This window comes from Episyrphus balteatus, chromosome 2 (assembly GCF_945859705.1).
Source record: "Episyrphus balteatus chromosome 2, idEpiBalt1.1, whole genome shotgun sequence".
Classification (NCBI taxonomy): Eukaryota; Metazoa; Arthropoda; class Insecta; order Diptera; family Syrphidae; genus Episyrphus; species Episyrphus balteatus.
Genome location: NC_079135.1, coordinates 10,796,760 through 10,821,318, shown reverse-complemented (window position 1 = coordinate 10,821,318; position 24,559 = coordinate 10,796,760). Strand labels below are relative to the sequence as shown.

Sequence of the window (24,559 nt, the reverse complement as noted above, 5' to 3'; positions counted from 1 at the left end):
CCCAAACCATGTTTCATTTAATGGACTCCATTCAATGACGTTATCTTTAACTTCTAAAAGATCACATTTATTCAAAACAAAAAAGAATCTTTTTGTGTTGGCTGCATTTCAATTTGAATATTTAAACGTTTTATTAAGTTAAAACATTTTCAATGCAAATCGATTAGGTTCTACCCATTTTCAAAACAATAATACTCAATTTAGTTGAACAGAGAAGAGCACTGTCTCGACACACAAAAAATATCAAGTTCGTTGTGTTTGACTTCTGAATATTTTATAAGAACTCAATATCCCCAAATGTTTTGTCTTTTTTCTTCGATTTAATTTTTTTTTTCTTTGATTAGAAAAAACTCATTTTGTTATATATTGTTGTTATACTTTTTCCTCTGATTTATGTAAATTATATCAACGCTTTATTTATTCATGTGAAGTAAAGCAAATGAAAAAGAGGGGAATAGGTCTTCCAAATGATATTTTTTAGGTGCTGTCGTGCCGCACAAGCAACTGACAGGTGGCAGTCTTTTCATGAAAAAATATTTTGTACACCTTTTTTGGCGTTTTTATCATAAAGTGACCAGGGCTGCCACCTTACTCCTTTAGCAGTAAATCTACTGCATTTAAGACCAAATGAAAATCTACTGCGCAGCAAAACGAAACTCCCCTATTAAAAATTTTAATAGTACCTAACCAAAGTTTGATTGTTGTCCATTTCAAAATTTTAAATACTGAACCACGTTCACTCCCTCTAAATGTATTGCCTAAAAAATTCAAATGCAGCCCTATCGTGAGTTTTACGTGAACAAAATTCCAAACGAAAAATTGAATTTCACTTGTTACTTGTGAGTTCCGGGCGAAAAGCTGTTCATGTTCGGGAAACTAGCCGTATTTTTAAATCTTTTTAGGTAATTTGAGAAGTTACCGACATCTTTTTGCTCAGTTTTATTTTGGCTACTGGTGAAAAGTGCAACTCGCAATATTTGTTAAGATTTCGGTCGAACAAAATGATGTGAAATGACGTGGAACCGAAGATAAAGCTGTTTTGTATTTTTTACTGTTGAGCTAATTTTTTAATTTGTGTTGAAGTAAAATATATTTCTGTGATTTGAATGTTGTTTGTATACCTATTTAAAAATCTACTGCGGTATATTGCAATCTACTGCGCTTATTCTTAAAATATACTGCGCTCAATTATCTTTGGGGTGGCAGCACTGAAAGTGACATACTTTTGGATGTATGTCGAAATGACGTTTACCTATTTTAACCGAGCTCCTATATGTGCATTATTTTAAAACGCATGTTCACACGGTACGAAAAAGTCTAAAATTTATGATTTTTTTAAATGCGGTTGATTTGACAGTGTGCTTTTGACCTGACTCGGAGAAAATCTACACTGTCATCCTTCAATTGGGGTTCTTTCAGTTTCTGATCACTGGACCTAAATTTCACCTCCTTTTACTTATTTCCCTTTTCTGTATTAACCTACAATTTTTTATTTCTTATTTCAGTTGCCATCACAAGAACTTCGGTTAGAGAGCTCTCACAGCCAATATGCCCATGCCGCCAACAGTAATCCAGACTCAACATCATCGGCTGAATCGGTGGTGGCAGTTAAACCATCATCATTGTCGTTGTTGTCTTCTTCACCAGTTGCATCGGCGCAATATGATCAGCAACAACAAACAATTCAACCGCAACAAGAACAAGAGCAAGAACCTCGACGACATAACATGCAACTAAAGTTGCTCCAATTTCAACCATTACCATCATCATCATCATCACGACATGAACAACAATCTCCACCATCGTCGGCGGTGGTAGTACCACCTCCACCACCAGTTCCACCTCAACCGCCCTATAACCTAGCAACCCAACAACAAACAACTGTGATCATTCGCAAGGATATACTTAGCTTCAATTTCTCCGACATCGAAGTGTCGGAGCGCCCATCGATTTTAGATGATATTGAACGGCGAGGTCGTAACGGTGAACTGTTGCACGATCTGAGTCAACGGGCCGTAACAGCAACACCAAAACCACCGATCACCGAACTCGATGACATTTTCATTAGTGTGAAGACGACAAAAAATTATCACGACACCCGATTGGCGTTGATTATCAAAACGTGGTTTCAATTAGCACGGGATCAGGTGAGTTTATAGTTTTAGGCGATAACTATGGTGAATATATAAAAATAGATCCTATAATGATGATGATCATCATAAAGTAATCTATTGTTAATTTTATGATTTGACTGGCAAAGGGAGTGATATTGAAATAAACAACGAACAACGACAAACTGTCAAACTATCCTTCTTTTCATTCTGACAGTTGTTGTGTTGCTGTGGTGAACTTGGGACGTGATCAATTTACCTCCAACCGATCACTGATCGTAATCGTAATTGTGATCGATATGGCATACTGCAAGACAATATGGGTATCCAAAGTCGATCGTCGATTCATTGTAACCATTTATTATTATGTAGGTTCGCGTTCGTCGTTCCATCTTCAGTCGCTGGCATTGCGCATCGTTCGTCGTGCACAATGCACAGATAAAATAATTGACAACTACTGCAAACTATCAGCAAACACTACTGACAGATGAAGATGACGATAACAAGTGTTATTGTTGTTCCATCACAAAATGGAAGCTGGCTACCATTTGTGGTGATGAGTGTGCGAGAATGTCCGTATCTCGTGTACCGTCTCGTTGCCAAGTAGGTGATTATTTTCTGTTCTCTTTTTGCTACGTTTTTATTGTGTCCGAAGTGGAAATCTTTCTTCAATTTGACATATAAGGATGGGAAATCGAACCAGATCGCGTCACGGGGGCTAATGAACCCGCGCGCACTATATGTTTCGTGTTTTTCTTGGTTGAATGCATGCCAAATTGGTATTAGAATGTCCGCCATCAAAAGTTTGTTTTTGGATCATTTGCTGTTGATAGATATGGCTAACAAGATAGTTTGACACATCATGCTTATAGACCTCACTTCTCTCTCGGTGAAAAGTGTAAATTACTTCAAAGTATACCAATATGGTTATTCTGCTCATCCAATTGATATTGAGTAGAAGAAAATAATGAGATTTCACACAAATATGGCTTTTTCCTCTTAAGTCACAATGACATTTGGTCATGTCGATTGTCATTTCTTGTTTTATAGACAAAGTTATTTCTTTTGACAGAAATCATTTCTATTTTGAGGTTACTTTCTCATTTTCTTGTTTTAAAAAGAGAATCTTTTCAAGTTAATTTAATATTTTAATAAATTTCAAATCTTAATCAAGTTGACAGATTGAATTTTGACATTTTGGCAGTAGGCGTACACATTCTCCAACATCAATCGACCAATTAGAATCACAAAAGAATCTTAATTGAGTCATTTTTTTTTCGAAGTTTCTGTGTGTGTTCATGGATTTCTCTAATAAAAATAAAAATTTTACCAAAACAGCTAATAAAGAGAATTATGGAGATAAAAACTACTTAGAATGTTAATGCCAACGATGAGCTATTCACCAAGGGCTCATTATATTTATACCTGTGTTTGTTGCTGTTTTCTTTTTGGATTATTTTTTATACTCACTCTATTAAGGTGTGTTTTTTTTTTATAACATTTTTAGATGTCAAAATTATAATTAAATACAGGGAAATAAATCAAATGAGAAAAAAAGGTGTAAAATAATAAGAAATTTTTTTATGAATATTTGATGGTATTTAAGAGGTCTAAAGTTTTGGAAGCAAAATGGTTGCTGAAAATGAGGATTATAATTTTGTTGTTTTTTTTTTTACTAATCTTTTAAACAGCAGGAGGTATATAACTAATATCTGACCCCAGCTTTGCTTTGAAGACAAGCTTTTGCGAAAAGAACATACAAAGAAAGGCAACAATTTAATAAATTAGAGATCATTCATTTAATTAATTGAATGCTTAATATTCGAAAAGGATACATAACTCAACACTATCGGTGAAAAATGTGCGAAAAAAGATCTTTTTTGGTACAAATTAGTTAAAATTAAATTTCTAAAAACCGAAAATCTGGAAACACCTTAAGATAACTTATAAGATCATTTAAATTCTTCAATTTGCTTGTCAAGTATGTGTTATCTATGTTTTCACAGAGAGATGACACTTGAAGCTTAGATTGGATTATGTGTCACTTTCAATTGAAAAATGTGCAATGTTGGATTCTGTAAAAGAGTTTTTTTGTATGTTTTAAATCAAACCCAAATTCCAAGACTGTTTCTTGAAAAATTCGTTACATTCTTAAAAAGTGCTAAAAAAACCCCTATAAGTTTATTAAAAGTCACTTTGACTTTTTGAAATAAAGAATCTAATGACAGTCTCTATGACCAATTGATCTAATTTGTTGAAACGTGAAACGAACTTCTCAAAGCTGATTTCCATTCAAAAGGGGATCCCGCATTTCTTGTTTGTTGTAAGACTTGTAAATGTGTCATAGCGTTACAGTTTTTTCTTTCTCTTTTCCTTGCTTTTACAATTTAAATCATCAACTGTATCAAATTTCTTAAAAATCAACATTTTCACCAACTTGGTATCCAAGTTTCTACCATCAGGTTAACAAGTGTATAGGCTGTAGGAGTACAATCATACCCATACTCGTAAAACTCAAACAAAGAAATAAAAGCCCTTTTAAAAAATTAATGATCATGGTGGGGCAGTCATTAACTTTTTTTAATGATTTTGAGTTTATTCAAAAAATTAACATAATTTCCTTTGGCGCAATCTTGCATAGTCCATTTTAATTGTATCACCTCCCACCTTATATGATGAAGTGAGTAAGGCAATGACCTATTCTTAGAATATATCTTAACCCTATTTTACTCAGGAGTTACCTATTATTACAAACCTTTCACAAGCTTACATCATAATAATTGTCGCGGAACAATAACCCTTGGTGGTCATTTAATTTTTTTTTTATTCACCATAGTGGTGACGATGATGATATGCATCAGGAGAACCCTTTACAATATTACTCTCACGCAAGTCTCAAAAAAAAGGGGAGCAATTTAATAGAAAATTAACAAAAAAAAACCTTTACCCCCACAGAGAGGCATTGTCATCATCAAAGAAAATAAAATAACAGAGCCAGGCCCACATGTTCGTTCGGAATGGCAAGCATTTCCAGAATTCATGTTCAACGAGATGGATAGAAAGATATAAGAGTAGAATACCCCAACACGAGTTACGGGTACCACGGAAGGAATAAAAAAAAAAAAAGTGAAGAGACTGAAAAATGAACAGAACTTCTTTATCATCTGGTTTCTCCCATCTGCTGGCTCTTCGTCTGTCGGAGACATGTTCCCTTGGAAAAAAGTGTATCACTTGTAGCATGACGATTTTCCGATTTGTTATTATGCTACCATCCACAATCTCTTTTTACCCGGGTACAATTTCTAACCATTACGTCAGCCTTTCAAGCAGAAATTTACATTTTCCCTCACAATCACAAAACACAACAACTACTCTCACCGCACAAGAAAAACGAAGCAGAATTTTTAAGTAGCTCCATCGAACGATGGTCATCTCTCAAGAGGCAGCAACAATGACGGTGGTAGGGAATATAGGCTCTCAACAACACAAAATGTGTATCTTCAGGATACAACATCGCAAAAAGCAGGTTTTGACTTAAATCGATTTGCGATTGAACGGACTATTAATAACTGTTTGCGAAACTTGCAAACAACCTTCTTCTATACCATCATCATCATTGTTGGTCGGTCTATGATGATGATGGTAGTTGTGTTTTTTTTTTCGGTCGACCTGGTCAAAGATTATACCAACCAAAAGGCCATTGTATAGAGTTGATGGTGGTACCGCAAGTACCAACTGCTATTTGTTGCTGCTGCTCACTGCTCAGGAACTAGAAGCCGTCATAAATTTTCCTACGCCCCGATTTGTGCTTGTTGATTTGACGTTTTTCGGGTAAAGAATTACATTTTCAATTTATTGAGGCATATCATTAAATCAGGCTCAGGAAATTGATTACCCGATGCCGCATGCTGCTTCAAGCCATGTAGCTACAACACTGATTTAGGATTAGGGAAGCACACTCCTTTAGCAGTCGGAATATAATTTTTCAACTCTCAAAAAAGCAAGGTTCATTTGTATGTTAATACAGTTGCATGTGTAATAAATTTCAAATGAACTGCAATAAGTTAAATGTCATCAGAAAAAGAAAGAAACTATACAAGCGAAAAAAAAGTTGCGGTCCCGTTTGTCTCTCCTGTGGTATTCCACCAAATTAATGCAATTTTCATGTTTTATTGCCAAAATAAACCACAAAATTTTATTTAAATTGCAATTTTTTTTCGAATCCACGACAAATATTTACCATCATATCGGACATATAAAACAGTTAACTAACAAAAAATACACACATCGATTTTATTTATTACCACTGCCACTGCACTGTAAATCAAAAACAGCAAATTCAGCTTAAATGAATTATGGTCAACATCGTTTTATATGGATTTAACGAAAAATTAACTTATATTTATCCTATTAATTATTCGGTATGTTGTTCAGTTTGTTTTGTCTAATTAATGTTTATGCATAATATAATCCATGGATACGAGTACATTCGTGTGGCGCCCACACAAAACACATTTCGATTTGGGAAAGGTGTGGGACAAATCACAGATTCTGGGAAATACTCACTAAAATCGAACGGAAAATGAACCGGATGGGAAAATTTATTATTCCCTTCCGTAATGGTGGATTAGGAGTGAACGACTAGTGGACTATATTTGAAATACATTTGGGATTCATGTGCCTATGTAAATTTTTGGGATGAAATGATCTAGTAAATATTCCCAAGGGTCCAAATTTCAGGGCGGAGTGGAACGGATTAGTGACAAAAGTAAAGGTTGGCAATGCTTTTCTAATTGATATTTGAATGGGAACCAATATGTCTTTAAATGTAGGTTGAAAAAAATTAAAATAATTTATGGAGGACATTTTTTTTTTTTTTCATTGAAAAGTTTTTCAAAATTTCTTTAACGATGTTATGGTTCATTATAGGAATTAAAATTGAATAAAAGACAAAATAATTTATTGTTTCAACGTTGATTGAGTTGAAATTCTAATAAAAACGGAACTCATGCTTTTGTATGTGGGCATAAACGAGATTTATACATATCATTTGATGAAGACATAAAGTCTTTTATTGTTTCATGAATTTATTAAGGAGGAACAAAGGCGGTTCTTTTGTATTAGATCAGTGTTCGTTTTTTGTATTCTCTGTTTTTAATCCCCGAAATGTTGCAGGTTTAATTTTTTCATATATGTTTTAACTAGTGACGAAAAATGGCGCCCAACGAAATGTGGTATCTTTCTTTAGCATTTAACGCAAAGAGTCCCTTCTCTGATGTTTAAAGTTTTAAAGGAATTTAATAGATAGGTGTAGTACAAAATTGTATAAATCCCTTTAAGTCATAAAAATGGTAAAGTTTGTTTCAAAAAAATATCTGTATTTAATGTTTTGGAATGCGTTCCACAATGTTCCAGAACAAGTACGGGTGCATGAATTGGATAAATTTACCTAAAATTGTTTCGAAAAAATCTGTATTAAACATAAATTTGAAAACGTTCCACAATGTTCCACAGCGCATTACAAGTGATATTTTGTATTTATAAATATTTGATCCAAAGCTAAATCCTTGACAGACTGGAAGAAATTAAAGTTTGTCAAGAGAACAACTTAAAATACGAATAGACACTGTGGAATATAAAATCTCAAACGAATAAAGTCATAATTGAAGTCATAAATGTCTAGTTTATTTGGAAAATATCTTTGTTTAGATTTTTTGAATACGTTCCACAGTGTTCCACAGCTTATAGCTAAGGATTGATAAGTTTCTGATTCAAACAGAAAATATAATTGGCAACCTGGAACAAATTGAAACAGAAAACTTGTTATCAGAATTATCGAATTAATGACCAATTTGTACAGCTTCAAAGCTGACATCGTTATCGCGCTAAAAATCCTTAAATTTTTACCCCAACTTACAGAAGTTTTAAATTATTTCGTTAGCAATTTTTCCCTGTAAAATTTGTTGTGTTACCCACGAATCATGTGTCTGTCTTCTTCGAAAACAACAAACGTTAACAATAAACCAAACTCTAAAGCCTAATTGCATGTCTCTTCAATGTTAACAATATAACAAACGGTTTTAGCGTTCATTTTTATTCTTTCGTTGTTTGGTGGGTATTTTTTTTACATAATGCACCATCTCACGTGCACCGACCGCGTCGCGTTATAAGAAAGCAACAGCTTGCTGTGCTCTGGCTATGCTCACTGTGTGTTAAGCTTAATTTGGAACCCAACTAACATTTCGTTGGTTTTGGTCTGACATGTTGATGACGGTTTCACCGGGGGATTGCCAAGAGCAGTCATCAGAGTCACACAGCAGGTTCCAGAGAGTTTTGGATGGTATATATTTTTTTCTTGTAAGTATTTGCTAATAGCCAAAGTGGGCTTCTGTGGGTCGTTAACAGGGAGAACGCGAGACGCTGCGCTGCTATTAGATTGTTACTTCGAAACAGTCAGCCAGTACCGCGCGTAAAAATAAATTCATCATCATCTTGGTTTTGACTTTTTGGTTTATATGGAGACGAGAGAGAACAAGCGTTGTTGCTGATGATGCTGTGCTTGTCATGGTTTCGGATTTCTTTTTTTCTTCGCTTCCATGTCGAGCAAGAGAGGTCTCTTGAAGCTAATTACCACGTGAATTGTGCGGGTGACTTCAACAAACTTTATCACCCCCCTCGACCCCCTTTGACTTACAACAAAGTTCCTTGTTTAGGTGATGTATGTAATAACATCGTCTCGACATAAAAGATGTGTTTAGGTGAGGTAGAATGTTATATCGGGTAGAGAGTGATGGCAGCAAGGCTCCTGTGTGTAAGGCCGGAGACGATGTTTAAACAATAATTGGGCAATTAGGCGACATTTAAGGTGAAGCAACGAGGACATAATGAGCATTAAAGTGATTTGTTGGTTTATGGTAGAGCAACAATGTTATATAGTGTGTATGTTAAAGTCATCTTGGAGGATAGGTATAGGGTATGTTGTGAATGAAAGAAGGTGCCTTGAAATTCTGTAATCAGAGACTTTCACTTCGTCTTGAAATGACGTTTAAGGGTTAAAGATTGAGGTTTTTTATGGGAAAAATCAAGGTCTATGGTGAAGGGATACGAATAAGACTCTTGAAGGCAATGTACTTAGAACAATATTTCATCAAAAAATGGAACGCTTTTATAAAACTCATTCTTTCTTTCATCCTTCAAGACCCCAGCCAACACAAAAAATCACCTCTTTTTTTCCTAGAAATTAATTTGGTATTACTCCCACTATGAATACTCTGCTACTCCTCCTCCATACGATGACAACACAGAAATCCATAGCTCCATCCAAAAAACAAGACCATAAGTAACCTGATCTCTTTTCAATATGCTGGCTGGCTGCTGCGATGGTCATCGAGAGCGAGAGGGTAACGTTGCGTATCCTTTGTTTATTTATAGCTTAAACATGATAAACGGCCTAACAAAACTGAATTCTTGTTTGGAATTTCTTTTGTTCTCGTTATAAGCGACCTACATATATCTTAAGTTATAAGTATATGCATTTGAATATTTGACCAACAGATCTCACAATTGACCGCACAAATCCTTGTTATATTGTTTATGATGCGAAGTAAGGTTCTTCTTCAGAGAAGAGAGACAATCCAATTTAGAGACAATGCAACTTTGACAAAAGCTGCATTTTACCTGGAATCATCTTCTTCTTTAATTTTTTTTTTAGACAAACACACTTTAACTCTCATAAACAATCGAATTTAGATTTCTATTATGATGAGTTTGTTGAGAGAAGAATATTGAACATGAGATCATGTCGTGTATAGAAGGATGAAAAGTTGTTTCTGTCGCGCACTGACCATCATTGACAATGCAAATGAGATTAGATTACTAGCTCATTTTCCTGGAATGAGTTTTTGTAAAAAATTATTTGAAATGAAATACAAGATGAGCCAAAATTATGATTTGACATTTGAGTTTTTTTGATTCGTTTTCCTGGAATCAAAATGAATACGTTCCACAGTTCTTCAAATGCCATATACTTTTAATTTGACAAATTTACTACAAAAAAAAAGCAGTGGGATGAAGTTTTTTTTGTTAAATAAAATTTGTGGAACGTGATGAAATTGCAAATTTGGTTTTTCATTTATTTTGGCTCCAGAGGGCGCCATTATTATTTTTTTGTACATTCGATCAACGATGCCTCATTTGTCAAATTACGATGAGTAGTTTTAAATCTATGAAGCCACATATGTTCGAATGCGTTCCACAACATGTTACAAGCCCTATATGTAATTTTTGAGTGTGTTTGGTTTACAAATTTGTACGTTCTCATACTGCCTTTATTTTCTGGCCTTAAATCACAAGTTAAAATACTAATTTCATGGGCCGTTATTTATTGTGGAACATAGTATTTTTTTCACACGAATCGTGAGTTCTAGATTTATGTTCCAAAATTGTGATAAAGTTGTATTTTAGTCATGAGAACAGAAGGGAAAGAGATCAAGAAGTGTGAAAACATGTGAAAATTTTAAAATTGAAATTTTGTTTTTAAGAAGAGAAGTTGTGGAATTTAAAATTAAAACGAAAGTGGAAATACATATTTTTTTTTTTTGTGAAAACATATCAACTCTCTCTTCTTTCTTTTTGTACAGTTTCTTCTGCGTCATTTTATTCTTCAAAATGTCAAGTTTTATGTGACAATGAATGTAAATCGTATTTATTAATGATTCAACAAATTATATGAAAGATCCTATGTGACAATAATTGCCGTTATTCCTTAAAAATGTCAAATATTTTACAAGACTATATTAAGTCATGTGCATGTGTAATGCTTAAAATAACAAAATAAATGATCTTTGACAGTAAATCTGTGAGATTTTTCTCAAAGAAATTTCCCATAATCAATTCGATGAGACTAGAACGAGAGTCTGGGATTAAAATAAACGACGGATATGACAACTCAACATGTGCGTTAAAATAGACTTGACTTTTGCTCCCCCTTTTATAAAGGATCAATCCCTAACTCGAAAGTATGTATATTTAAATCCCTACCACAATAAAGTACAAGAAAATTATAAATTTTTTTTTCCCACAATAATTAAAATTCAATTGAATATGTGTTGTGTTGTTGCTAGGCTATCCTCTATCTCTCTGGATATGTTTTATCCCACCCATATTCTCACATATCCCCCATATATTTCTTTTTTCCTACTTTACAAAATGAAAATGCAACGAAGGAAAAAATATGATGACAAGAATAAACCAAAAGAAGAATGTAATTATAAAAAAGAAAAATAATATACAGAAGGAGAGATCCTTTTAAAACGATGTAAGGACGACCTAAAAAAAAAACTTAAAAAAAAAGAAAAACAAAAACAAAAAAGGAATCCCGGGAACAACCCAAATATTTGCACACATATTCAGGAATGAAAAATGATGATTATTATGCACACATGGGGGATAGGATAGAACAAAAAAAAAAAAACCAACTGGGAACAATATTTTTCTTCGTGTTTTTTTTTTCTTTTTTTTTATAAATTTTCATGGCACCCAGTTCACTGGAAAAACTTTGTGTTTTTTTTTTATATTTTTCATTATTGCTTTACATGCAAGACACGGCAGTAATGGTGGTATGGTGCTTGGATGACGACAAAAGGCCAAGGGAAATGAAAGAAAAAAGAAGAAAAGAAAATAATAATTAAATTTTAATTTTGAAGATAAAAATGCTTTATTATCATTTTTTTTTCGAAAACTTGAGGAATATAAAAAAAAAATAAGGTAACGTCCTCACCTTTTTTGGACAGTTTATTCCTTTTTCTTTCCCCGACAATATGATATGAGGTAGGTATAAAAGCTTTTTATTTTTATTTTCTATTTCTTCTACAAATGGCAGGAATGTGGCAAAATATATAGAGTTTATCATTTATATTTCTTTTCAAAAATATAATAAAATAACGTTCCAAGTCGTATAAAACAGATAAACAACCAACAACAGCAAGACACTGTGAAAGAGCACATCATAAACAGGAGTCGCTGATAAATTTCAGTGTTTTATATTCAGTGTTGCATGTAAGAAGATAAATGGCTGCGATTTATTTATGTAAGGACATTTCTTTTGTCCTGGATTGGAAGTTTTTTTCTTCTTTCTTTGTTTTTATTTTGCTTTGACTTCTTTCTGGGACACAAAAACAATGTATAGAAAGGTTTTCTATGGTCTGTGATAGAAATCCTTATCTAATTTTGGTGTCATGAATTTAATGCAGATTATTTTATGAAATTCTCTTTTATTCCTTTATTTGATTAAAATGAACGAACAATATGTTTTAGCATACAAAATAATATCCTATAGTAGGTTTAAATTAGAATTTTTTTTTGTAAAATGATCCGGGTTGAAGGACCAAAATTTGTTCAAGAAAAAAAAAAGTTAAAGTCAATATTATTCGTGTGGGACTAGAAAAAAGAAAACTGGAACTATGAACTAGAAAAACTATGAAAAGATATATTCCACAAGTAATGTTTCCTATAACTCTTCTATAAAGCTTCTTTAAGAAAGAAGAATCTTCTTTAAAAACCATTTACTTCTATAATGCCTATGGAGGGAGGCTTTAAGGGTATTTTGCTTATTGTTCTTGTAAAAACCTGAAAATAACTTGCCTTGAACTTTTTAGAAGGTCTTTCGTTAATTGGCCTTTTAACTTCATCAAAATTGGTTTCGGTCTCACGCAAGAAGCTTACAGAATTTTAAAACTAACCAAATTCTTAAATCCGTCTAAATCGTTTTATTTTTGTGTCAATTTAATTACATACTTAAATAAGCTAAATATTTAATTTATTAATTTTTATTTAACAACCAACTTTTTCTATTATAAATATTTCCCCTTCTTCTTCTTCAACAAACAAACACGCTGATTAATAACATGTCTATTAACAACTTAATGGTTTTTGTTACCCTCTGGCACGCATATTAATCCCTAATCGTGCCTTCAGGTAATTATATTATACCAATCATTTGTTTACCTCTTAATCAGGTATTCTTTTGGCTCGGGTGAAATTAATGCCAAACTTTTAATACCATATAAGAATGGCTTTTTCCTCGAGTTCAAATACCAACAAAAAAAAAATTAAGGAAAAAAAACTTTCGGTGTTTTTTTATGTTTCTCTATAATTAAAGACGAATGAAACAAAAAAACAAAAATATTCAATATATTTCATCGTGTCAGCACATATTACTGCCACCACCAGTAAACCAGCAAAAAGTAGAGATAACCTCAAGAACTTTTGCTCATAAATATTTATGAGTATTATAATGTGGAACCTGTGTACTACCTACTTTATAAAGAGTTTTCTATCCAAATCCAAAAAAACACAAATACAACCAGCGACAAAAAAAATCTTCAAAAACAACAACAAAACAAGAAAAAATGTCATATCTTGGATGATTAATCGACTCATGAGTGGCGTTTCCTTATACATAAAACTTCAACCACAACTATTCTCTCTCAGAAAAAAATATGTACCATAATTCATTCGATTTGGGAGTTTTTATGACAGAACTATCTGCACGTGAAATGGCAAAAAAAAAACCTTACCATGGGCCGACAAATGAGCCAATCCATTGACATAATGATCCTAATTAATTGCTTTATTATGAAACAACAAAATTATATATAATTTAGCAATACAACACTCGGTAGTCAAAATGTGTGATTAGCAAAAAAAAAAAAAAAAAAAAAAAACACAAAAACATTATAATTAGAGTTAAAGTTGTTGAATGAGAAATAAAACGAAATATACAAATCAATCCCAAAAACACCTTTTGAAAAGGTTCAAGGAACTTAACTCACACACAAGGAAATCATATAATTAAAAATCTTGTTCGAAAGGATATTAAGTAGTGCACGCCAGGAGGATGTTTCCATTTACAAAACATTCATAGTAATTATAGGCGCTGTTTCTGGCTGCTGCTGTGTTGTTTTGTTTCGAGTTGTTGCTACCTGAGTGGTATAGGAGCAAAAGTGGTAGGATTTTACTAAATATGAAAATGTGTACAGCAGTTGTGGTTTCGGTTGGGATTAACCCACTAGATACACCCATTTTTTTCGAACTTAATTTTGTTGCTGAAGATGAGTGTTGTATATGGAAACAGCAAAAGGATTAAGATTAATTATAGATTATATAGGGGAGTGCGGATAGTAGCTTCCTAAGAAGGTACAACTTTTTGGCAATGATGAAAACCCTTAAAACTAAAAAAATATTTTTCTGCCACAAAATTTGGTATTTCGACTATGCAAAGTGAATTTCGAAAACAGCTTAAGTCACCGTAAAGCTGCCTAACGTGATGGAAATTCAGTATTCCGCATGTAACGGAACTTGTTAACAGCCTCAATTTTTGGCTTATAAATAGTTCAAGAGTATGTTAACAGACCATCAAAAGATGCTAGGTGACTTAAAATAGGTTGAGGACAATTCATAGTCAATCACGGACAACTCATCACAAATTTTGTCATGTGACATTTTATCATAGAGCAAGTCATCATCATCAAAAACTTCATCTCTGCATTAATTTTACTAAACAAAGTTTTGGTTCAAAGATGTTAAGCCTGTCTTTGAATGAGTTTAACAAGGATTAATATAACGAGTACTACGCAGATAGCTGTGTCGCATCATAGTTATCTGCAATAAGATCGTCCCTATTACCTTTTATAAATTAATTTATTTTAAATATCCCCCGTTTTAACTCTCAAAACGAATATAAATTTTCAATTTCCATTCAATTATGTTGAAAGTTTTCTTAAAAATATATAGAATATAATGTTTCCCTGTAGTCGGTCGGTATATAAATTCTATTCCAACAACACACGTAACTAATATCATTAATGTACAAAATAGATACACGACAATATACACCGTGTTATAGCCACGTTAGCACTATTGACACCACAAGTTAAGAAGAGAGAATACAAAAATAGAAGCAGCATCTACAGGGAATAATAGCATAAGAAGAGTCTTTTACATAACTACTTTACCGACTAAATGGCGTCGACGACGAGGATGATAGGATAGCAACAAAACGCACTCAATAATATGTAGTTGTTGAACGAACATAAATGTGTACGAGAATTTCAAAATGTTGTGCAGAAATGTATCGATTTGATACACTTAAAAAATAATGTTAAGAACATTTCGAACATTTGTGTGAAGATTTTAGCAAAATATTCTTAGTTTTTTTTGAAATTTCGATTTTTTTCAGTTTAACCTTTTTTTATTAGATACTTTAAAGTTCTTAATATGGCTCGTAACTGATTGTGGAACGCATTGATTTTTCATTCCACACAAATAAAGTTGTGGGCTTTCACTCAAATTCCTTTTTTTTTGCTTAAAACTGACTGTGGAACCTATTTATTTTTCATTCCACAATAAGAAAATAGTGGAATTTGACTGAAATAAAGTGCCCTACAGCAGCTTTTTTCACAAACAGTTGTAACGATTCTGAGAAAATTCAATTCAAAATATAAAATTTTTCTTTCAGTGTAAAAATAATGAACAAAACATACGAAAAACTAAACAGAGCAACACCTCCGTTTAGGGACTGTTAGCTTCATAAGATTTTTGTTTTTATACACATTTTCCATTCGAACAGAACTACAAACAAACTAATTCAACACTATGCGATGTAGAAAACATCATATATGCAAATGTTTGCAGATCGTCTCTCCTGGCTCCTGGCTCTTTTACAAAAAAAGCTAGCAAACAACTAGGATAAAATCGAGTTGTGTTTAAAATCGCAAATTAAATCACAGGTGGTGGGCACAATCATATCCTATCTCCATCCGTTCATATGAAAAACCATGGTGTTGGTTTGTGTTAACCAGGAATAGACAGACAGTCGCCGACTCGCCTTCACCAGTATACCAACATCATCGCTACCACCATAGTCACCACTAAAAACACTTTTGGTACCATGTAACATTTCGGAGGGGCTTGAATTCTAGGTAGGTATAGTTTTCTTGTTTTTTTTTTTTTTTTGAGGAAAAAGATAAGGTTTGTCTATGTCCTTTTATATGAGTATTCCTTTTAGCTCTATCCGAGGAGTGGACCATCTGGTTTCAAAAATTTGTAATTCAAACACAAATTTAACACGAGTTTAACACGTTTAGCATATGAGCCACATCAAGGAGTTTGTTACATAGGAAATGAGAGAGAGTTTAGACAGTATGTTGTGTATGGCGTATACGTAACATACTCGGGATACGATGTTAAATGGCAGTTCATGGTTTTGAAATCTAGTTTTTCATTTTTGTTTCCTTTTTTTTTGTGGAAATGAGAGTTCTGTGGTGTAGTTACTTTGTACAAATTAGTCTTTATGCATTTAGCTTTAGTAGTTTCTTTTTAGTATCTAAATGCTCCTTTAGGAAATAATAAGTATAAAGTACTTTTTACTTTTTAGGATAAAGGTATTAGAAGATTTGCTTAGTCTCATTAGATAGATAGATATTAGATAGATAGATAGATAGATAGATAGATAGATAGATAGATAGATAGATAGATAGATAGATAGATAGATAGATAGATAGATAGATAGATAGATAGATAGATAGATAGATAGATAGATAGATAGATAGATAGATAGATAGATAGATAGATAGATAGATAGATAGATAGATAGATAGATAGATAGATAGATAGATAGATAGATAGATAGATAGATAGATAGATAGATAGATAGATAGATAGATAGATAGATAGATAGATAGATAGATAGATAGATAGATAGATAGATAGATAGATAGATAGATAGATAGATAGATAGATAGATAGATAGATAGATAGATAGATAGATAGATAGATAGATAGATAGATAGATAGATAGATAGATAGATAGATAGATAGATAGATAGATAGATAGATAGATAGATAGATAGATAGATAGATAGATAGATAGATAGATAGATAGATAGATAGATAGATAGATAGATAGATAGATAGATAGATAGATAGATAGATAGATAGATAGATAGATAGATAGATAGATAGATAGATAGATAGATAGATAGATAGATAGATAGATAGATAGATAGATAGATAGATAGATAGATAGATAGATAGATAGATAGATAGATAGATAGATAGATAGATAGATAGATAGATAGATAGATAGATAGATAGATAGATAGATAGATAGATAGATAGATAGATAGATAGATAGATAGATAGATAGATAGATAGATAGATAGATAGATAGATAGATAGATAGATAGATAGATAGATAGATAGATAGATAGATAGATAGATAGATAGATAGATAGATAGATAGATAGATAGATAGATAGATAGATAGATAGATAGATAGATAGATAGATAGATAGATAGATAGATAGATAGATAGATAGATAGATAGATAGATAGATAGATAGATAGATAGATAGATAGATAGATAGATAGATAGATAGATAGATAGATAGATAGATAGATAGATAGATAAAACAGTGTTGGTCCTATTACACTTCCTTGTGGGACACCGACTTTCATATTGTTGAGTTCCAAATTTGTTTGAGGTTTTCGTAATCTAAAGGTTACATCCTAACCCTCATTGGGTTGCGAAATCATTAACAAAATTCAGAACTGGAAAACATAAAAGTCGTTGTCCCACAAGGAAGTGTCCTAGGGCCAACAGTGTATTATCGAGTTAAGTTGAGTCTACAATATCGAAACTTTATTTTCAAATTCATTATTTTGTTTTGTTTTAACAATCAAAAGTGCAATAGTATTTTCTCAACATTTCCGTTGTCATTATTACGACAAAAAGATGACAACAAACCGCCACCAACGCTTCTTCAAAGTTTCTCACAATTTTATTACCAAACAACCAACGAATAAATGAGTCGCACTCACTCAACAAAATGTTTCTTCATTATTTATCGGATAATTTAATTAACAACATATTGCCATCAAACTAAACTAGTTTTCAACGCACACAGTTCAAAAATTTTCTAGGGCGGCATTTTTCAAAAAAATATAAAACTCATTTTCCCATCCCCATATCGGTCTTATTGAGGTCAATAAAATTTTCCTGTGAGTTTATTTGATCACATTTAGATTCTAAAAAGACAAACAAAACGTCATTGACATCTGTTTGTCTCTGAATGCTGCCCCCACTCTTCTGTCAAAACTCAAAATATGTCACATTTTCTTTTTAAACAATTTACAGTTTTTTGAAGTTATACTTCTTATGGGAGGGTGGGTATGAAAATTTACTTTTTGACAAGAATGTCAAAGGGATTATGACGCGATCACCCTGGGTAGCAGGGCTGTCGTTTCACCTTTAGAGTACGCAGTACTTTAGTATTTAAAAATGCAGTACGCCGCAGTACGGAAAACATAAAACACACAACACGTAGCAAGTTACATGTTTCATGTGGCAAGTTGCATGTGGCAAGTTGTATGTGGCAAGTTGCATGTGGCAAGTTGCATGTGGCAAGTTGTATGTGGCAAGTTGCATGTGGCAAGTTGCATGTGGCAAGTTGTATGTGGCAAGTTGCATGTGGCAAGTTGCATGTGGAAAGTTGCGTGTGGCAAGTTGCATGTGGCAAGTTACATGTGGCAAGTTGCCAGGGTTGCAAAAAGCTAACATTTCAGCTCAGCTCAAATTTGAGCTAGGTATCATAGCTTAGCTCATTTGAGCTGAGCTGAAAGTGAGCGCCCCAACTTCCAACGCCTATATCTCGGAATTTTGAAAAAAATGAAAAAAAAATTTTTGATGCCAAAAGGTAGCGGGGACTCTAACCTACATTTGGGTACAACTTCCATCCCTGTTGGTACACGCGTTCTCAAACCAGGAGAACTTAAAGGTAAAAAAAAAGTTAAGCCCGATTCTGAAAAAATAGGCATGATGTGGCGGTTTAACATGCAAGGCGATTTTTTAAAAATCTGACAATGTGCAAAGCGTAGGCCCATGACACAAGCTATCATTTGGCATCACTCCCAAAAATTGCTCTCAAGCGGCTTAGCTTCCAGGAGCGTTCAAAGATTCGGGGATTTTTCGAAAAAAAAATTTACTCCAACTTTCAAACACTATTTTCTCGGAATTTTGAAAAAAATCGAAAAACCGGATTATACCACTTTCGGGTAGCTGAGAATATAAGCTTTCATATGGCACCACTCCCCTGTCTCTAGATCAAAGCGTTCCAACGCCTATATCGCGGAATTTTGAAGAAAATGAAAATAAAATTTTTGATTCCAAAAGGTAGCGGGGACTCTAACCTACATTTGGGTACAACTCCCATCCCTGTAGGTCCACGCGTTCTCAAACCGGGAGAACTTAAAAGTAAAAAAAAATAGACACGATTCTGAAAAAAAAGGCATGATGTGGCGGTTTAACATGGAAGGCGATTTTTTAAAAATCTGATAATGTGCAAAGCGTAGGCCCATGACACAAGCTATCATTTGGCACCGCTCTAAAAAATTGCTCTCAAGCGGTTTAGCTTCCAGGAGCGTTCAAAGATTCGGGAATTTTTCGAAAAAATTTACTCCAACTTTCAAACGCGATTTTCTCGGAATTTTGAAAAAAGTCGTAAAACCGGATTGTACTTAATTTTTTTTATGATAAAAAACGAAATAATTTAATTAAAAAATAGAAATACACTCCTCGCCACTTGAATAGGACACCCTTTTTGTTTTTAATAAAGTGGATATAACTCCAGTCTCTTAATAGTCAACTGTTCAATATTTTACTATTTTGTATGTCCCCTTATGCACTCTCTCTTTGAGCAAAATCATTCATTTTCAATGTTCCGTCAGATTAATTTTTCAATTTTTTGCGAAACAACTGTGAAAAAAGTGCTCCTATTTTTGTTCACTTGAATAGGACACCCCCTTTTTAATTGGTTTTCGTGTGCAAATCAAAGAAGGTGGAAATGCAAAAATGTTTTCCAATGTCTTTTAGTAATTTTTAGCTAATTTCAATTTAAATGGGTCACGCAAAATTATTGGCAGAGGAAGAAATAGCGAAAATCTAGAGTGTCACCCGATTTTTCACCAAAAAGGTGCTGTAGTAACGGCACTCATTGTTAAGCCTTTTATATTTTTTCCACTGTTGGACTCGTTCCGTAAAAAAAATGAAAAAAATTTTCGGCTTTGATGCGTTTTTTTACCTTTTTGGTAAAAAACCATCAGCTCAGCTCATAGGTACATAGCTCAAAAGTGAGCTAGCTCAAAATTTAAGCTGAGCTGTGAGCTCAGCTCAGCTCACTTTTGAGCTTTGTAGCAACCCTGCAAGTTCCATATTGCTACTACTAGTGCTGAAGCACACACAATTCTCATAAAATTACCATATCGCACATTTTATGCGCAATTCATTTAGTTTCGTTAAGCGTATACCGTACGTTCTGAACCGCACAACATGTTTGTGTAAATTTCACAGAATAAATTGAAAACTACATGGACGCAAGGAGGATGAAAGAATTAATTTATTGTTCACTTGATAAAAATGTAAAAAAACGAAGTGTGGATAATTAATTTAATAATAGAAATTAAAAATATCAAATGAAATTCATTTACATATACTGAATGAGAAGTATAACTTCAGTCGCGTGTACATGTGTACACACACTCTTTTTTTTTTTTGTATTTGTATATCTTGATTTGGGAAATGTTTGTGTCATTAGTTTTGCACTTAACTAATGTCATTAAGACCATGGTCGACGACGATGGCGATGATTCGGGAGGGCACACGGTTTGATAGTACACAGACCGCCGAAGACGACACACGACCGACGGAAAAAAAATGAGAAAAGGAAAAGATCATTTTTTTGATACAATCTTGATATGAACAGGACAACAGGTCTTTTTTTTTTAAAGATTTGATTATATTAAAAAAGAAGAAGAAGAGGGGGTCTATAACATAAAGAAACATAAAAAAGATACACAAGACACAAAAAAGATACACATGCGGCATATTACTTGCGAGATTGAGATAAACACCATTTGGAGCTGATGGTGGTCTTTTACAATACTCGACTCGGATTCTGGTCTGGATAGGGTACAGTGTCATTTTTTGTTTGTTTCACTGATTTTGAGAAAAGAGATGAGGGATGCCCCTTTTGATTGTGGAACAGGCGTCATTTTGAGATGTTTGTCATAAAAATGAGAACAGAACAAAAAAAAAATGAACACGAAAAAAATGGAAATATAAACGAAAAAAAATGTCATTTACATCCATTTTTTTTTTTTTTTTTTTTTTTGTTATTCTATTTTTCTGTCCTCAATGTTATTTTTTGTGTCTCATTTTTTTTTCTGTCTGTGTGTTATGACTTTTTATGGATGAACTCATAATTTTGTGAATACTTTACAGATGGTAGGGAGTAGAGATGTTTTGTATCTTTTTGTTTTTGAAGGAAATAGTCCCAGAATTCCATTTAAAGTTTGTCACCATTCTTAAAATTGTTGTTGCTTCATCAAATTGATGGAAATCAAGTGTTTTTTAATGCACCATTAACAACAAGACTGGAGTTTTGTGTTGTTGAAAGTTTTCAAATAGGGGGTGTTTTATAAAAGAAAGGGGTAATCCAGAGACAGATGTTTTGTATTATTTCGGGGGAAAATTTAGTGACACCATTTATTTAGTTTTGAAAGTTTGATTAATACATGTGGAAAATCAATACAAAATTTTACTCGCTTTTTTCCACATGTTTTAACCGCTGCTGATTGAAATAATTTGTTAATCTTGTCAGAAATATCGGGAAGTTAGCTAAATTTGACACTGGATGTTATTATCAATTGTTTAAAAAAACATGAAAAATCACTGGCTGCTGTAACAAAACACGTATTAATTCAGTTAAATCACCTATTAACGCAAAAATCACTGGTGTTTTATAAGACCAAAAAAAAAAAAAAAAATTAATTGAGTCGCCTAAGAAAAAATTAAGGATTTTCACGAATCGTGGCTGTTAAACCGCTAAAATATCGATTTATTTGTTTGCTCCTATAAAATTACGTGTAACTCCCGAAAAATCACCTTATTCCTCTTAAATAAGTTAAATAAAGGATTTATCCAGTAAAACCAGCAGACAAAATGACATGAGGCAGTGTTGCTTTTGGCTTACTAGTGGAAAATTCTTTCAATTATATCTTATCTGATGAATGGTTAAAAAATACGGTTAAAAATTTTAATTATTTTTTTTATTTTTTATTTTTTATATTTTTGTTGGATTTGGCTATTACAAAATCTAGATAAGGGTAGAGTTGTTGTTGGAAATCGGTGACTCTGGACAAAAATGTTAAAAATAGGTACCGAAAAACAACTCCTTTAAAAGGTTTCTTAAAGCTTAGATATCGACGTTTCCAAAAAATATTTTAAAAAAAGAAGCATAATACAACAAGTAAATGAGTAAAAATCGTGGATCGTAGCACACCGTTCTCCGAGATGAAATGCGGGTTCAGCTATGAGGCTTTCTTTTGATTTAAAATTCCAACACCTCCCTTAATTATTAATTCACAAAACCAACTTTCTCTAACCACTGTGACTTCACATTCACACCACAGAAATCGTTCAAAAAATCAAGAAAATGTAGGTACAGATTTTACCACCTACTACTGCCATACGACTTCCCCGACTGACTTCTACATTGTGGCTTGTAAGTAACTAAAAGGTACACAATATCTCCTACCAGTGAATTTGTTAAATCATTAACTTAAATTGCCATCAATGTAGGACAAGAGCAGAGAACAGCTCGTGCCACCCATAAAGAAACCCTCTTTTCGCGATTTAGTAAAAAAAAAAAACTATAGGAAAAAATAAAATAGAAAAATCCATGCAACACCCAAAAAAGAAATAAAACTTCATCACGTTTTTTGTTACAAACAAAAAACAGAAGAAAAAAAAAAAACAGATCAAACAGTATGTTCATTCCTCTCTGACCTCGCTGTTACCTCTTCTCCTTAACATTTCTAAGCCAGAAAAGCTGATGAAATTAGTGCAATATCGGCAGTAGCTTAGATACTCCAAGGCAATCTATCCGGAGCTCAAGAGAAGACGTGGATTCCGCTAGATACATCTAAGCTTGCCCTCACGTGGTCGGTCAACTTTTTCGTACTTAGTTTTTTTTTTTGTGGTTTTGGAAGTTGTTTCTTGTCAGTCGCACCCACTCTTGTACAACTTCTCGAACAACACAACCTAAAAATGTTGGTACTTCTTTTGAATTGCTTCACCCAAACAGAGCGTGGTTTGTTGGCTGCTGCTGCTGCTGCAACAACTCCCGGAATCAAGGCGCATTCCTTGTAATCTGGCGCAATTATTACAGCTTGCTCTGAACTCCACAAAAACATTGAACACACAAACGGTGGCAGGAAGTATCCACTGGCAGTTCTATCTCTTTCTATAGCCCTCCATTTGAACTGTGCAAACGATCGCTCATTTCATGTCTTAGAGGAGTGGTCGGCACGAGTTCTAAATCATTGGAAACCCTTCGACATGCGGAGTCGATGTCTCGAAGAGTTTTGGTGAGTTTGGAGGAGCCGCATCGATGGCAAACACGTCTCGAGACGAATCGTTTCGTTCCAATTCGATGAGCAGCACATTTGGCATGGTTAACCATCGATCGTCGAAGCTATTTCTTGATTCTCTATTTTTTTTTTCCTATTTCTGTGCTGCCGTTATACTCTTCTGCAAGTTGCATGCCTTGACTATTTCTTTTCAGGTGATCTTTTGGTTTAAGGAAAAAAATAGTCTTTTCCTGGATCAAGCCAACGATCCGTAGAGAGAATGGCCCCTTTCACGTTCGGTCGATGCGTGTCTAAATCTCAAGAATTGGAGGCAGAAAAAAAAAGACTTGAAGACAACAAACAAACAAAAAAAAAACTAAAACCTATCCGGGTGGAAAGCGGTTGGTATGATTTATGGCTGTTGATCTTGGCCAGGCTTAGTCTTAAGCTGCATTCGATAGATACATTTTTCAATTTTGATTTTTTTTTCATCGTTTTGCTTTTGTTTAGAGCTTGGATGCTGCAGCTGCAACTCTTTTTAGTTCACATCTCTCCTCATCATCAGCAAGCAGCAGCTGTTCACCCAACTTTAACGGCAGGGGGCCGAATTCAACTTAAATTTAATTATTGCAAATGTATCTTTTTTTGTGTTTAGGTTAGGTACTGTGTTTGGATATTTTTTCGTTTGCAGATAAATTATTTTTTTTTTTGTTTCAATATCTAACTGTGGCCCGTCATCATGAAGGTATAGTTGCATTATAAGACACAAATTACGTGGAGGGTATTTGCTACTTTTGATGTTGAATTATAGTTTTGGTCTATGGGCGCCGCCGCTCTGTGTACACCCACCGGTTCAACCCGGTTTTAATGGCTGATTGCATCTATTAGATACTTTTTGTCTGTTTGTTAGTTTGTTGCATTGCATTGCAAGGATTTTGTTCCTTCCGGCAGCATGGAACCATTCAAATGGAAATGGAATCTAC

The 24,559-nt window shown here is 33.5% G+C and overlaps 1 protein-coding gene across 1 annotated transcript in view; it reads left to right on the top strand.

Annotated features, from left to right (window-relative positions):
• The window catches only part of LOC129911313 (fringe glycosyltransferase), a 129,333-nt gene that overhangs the window by 30,622 nt on the left and 74,152 nt on the right, over positions 1–24,559 (top strand). Inside the window, exon 2 of the mRNA XM_055989066.1 lies at positions 1,506–2,147. Within this exon, the coding sequence (XP_055845041.1) occupies positions 1,506–2,147 (642 nt within the window). The remainder of the gene's footprint in view (positions 1–1,505; positions 2,148–24,559) is intronic.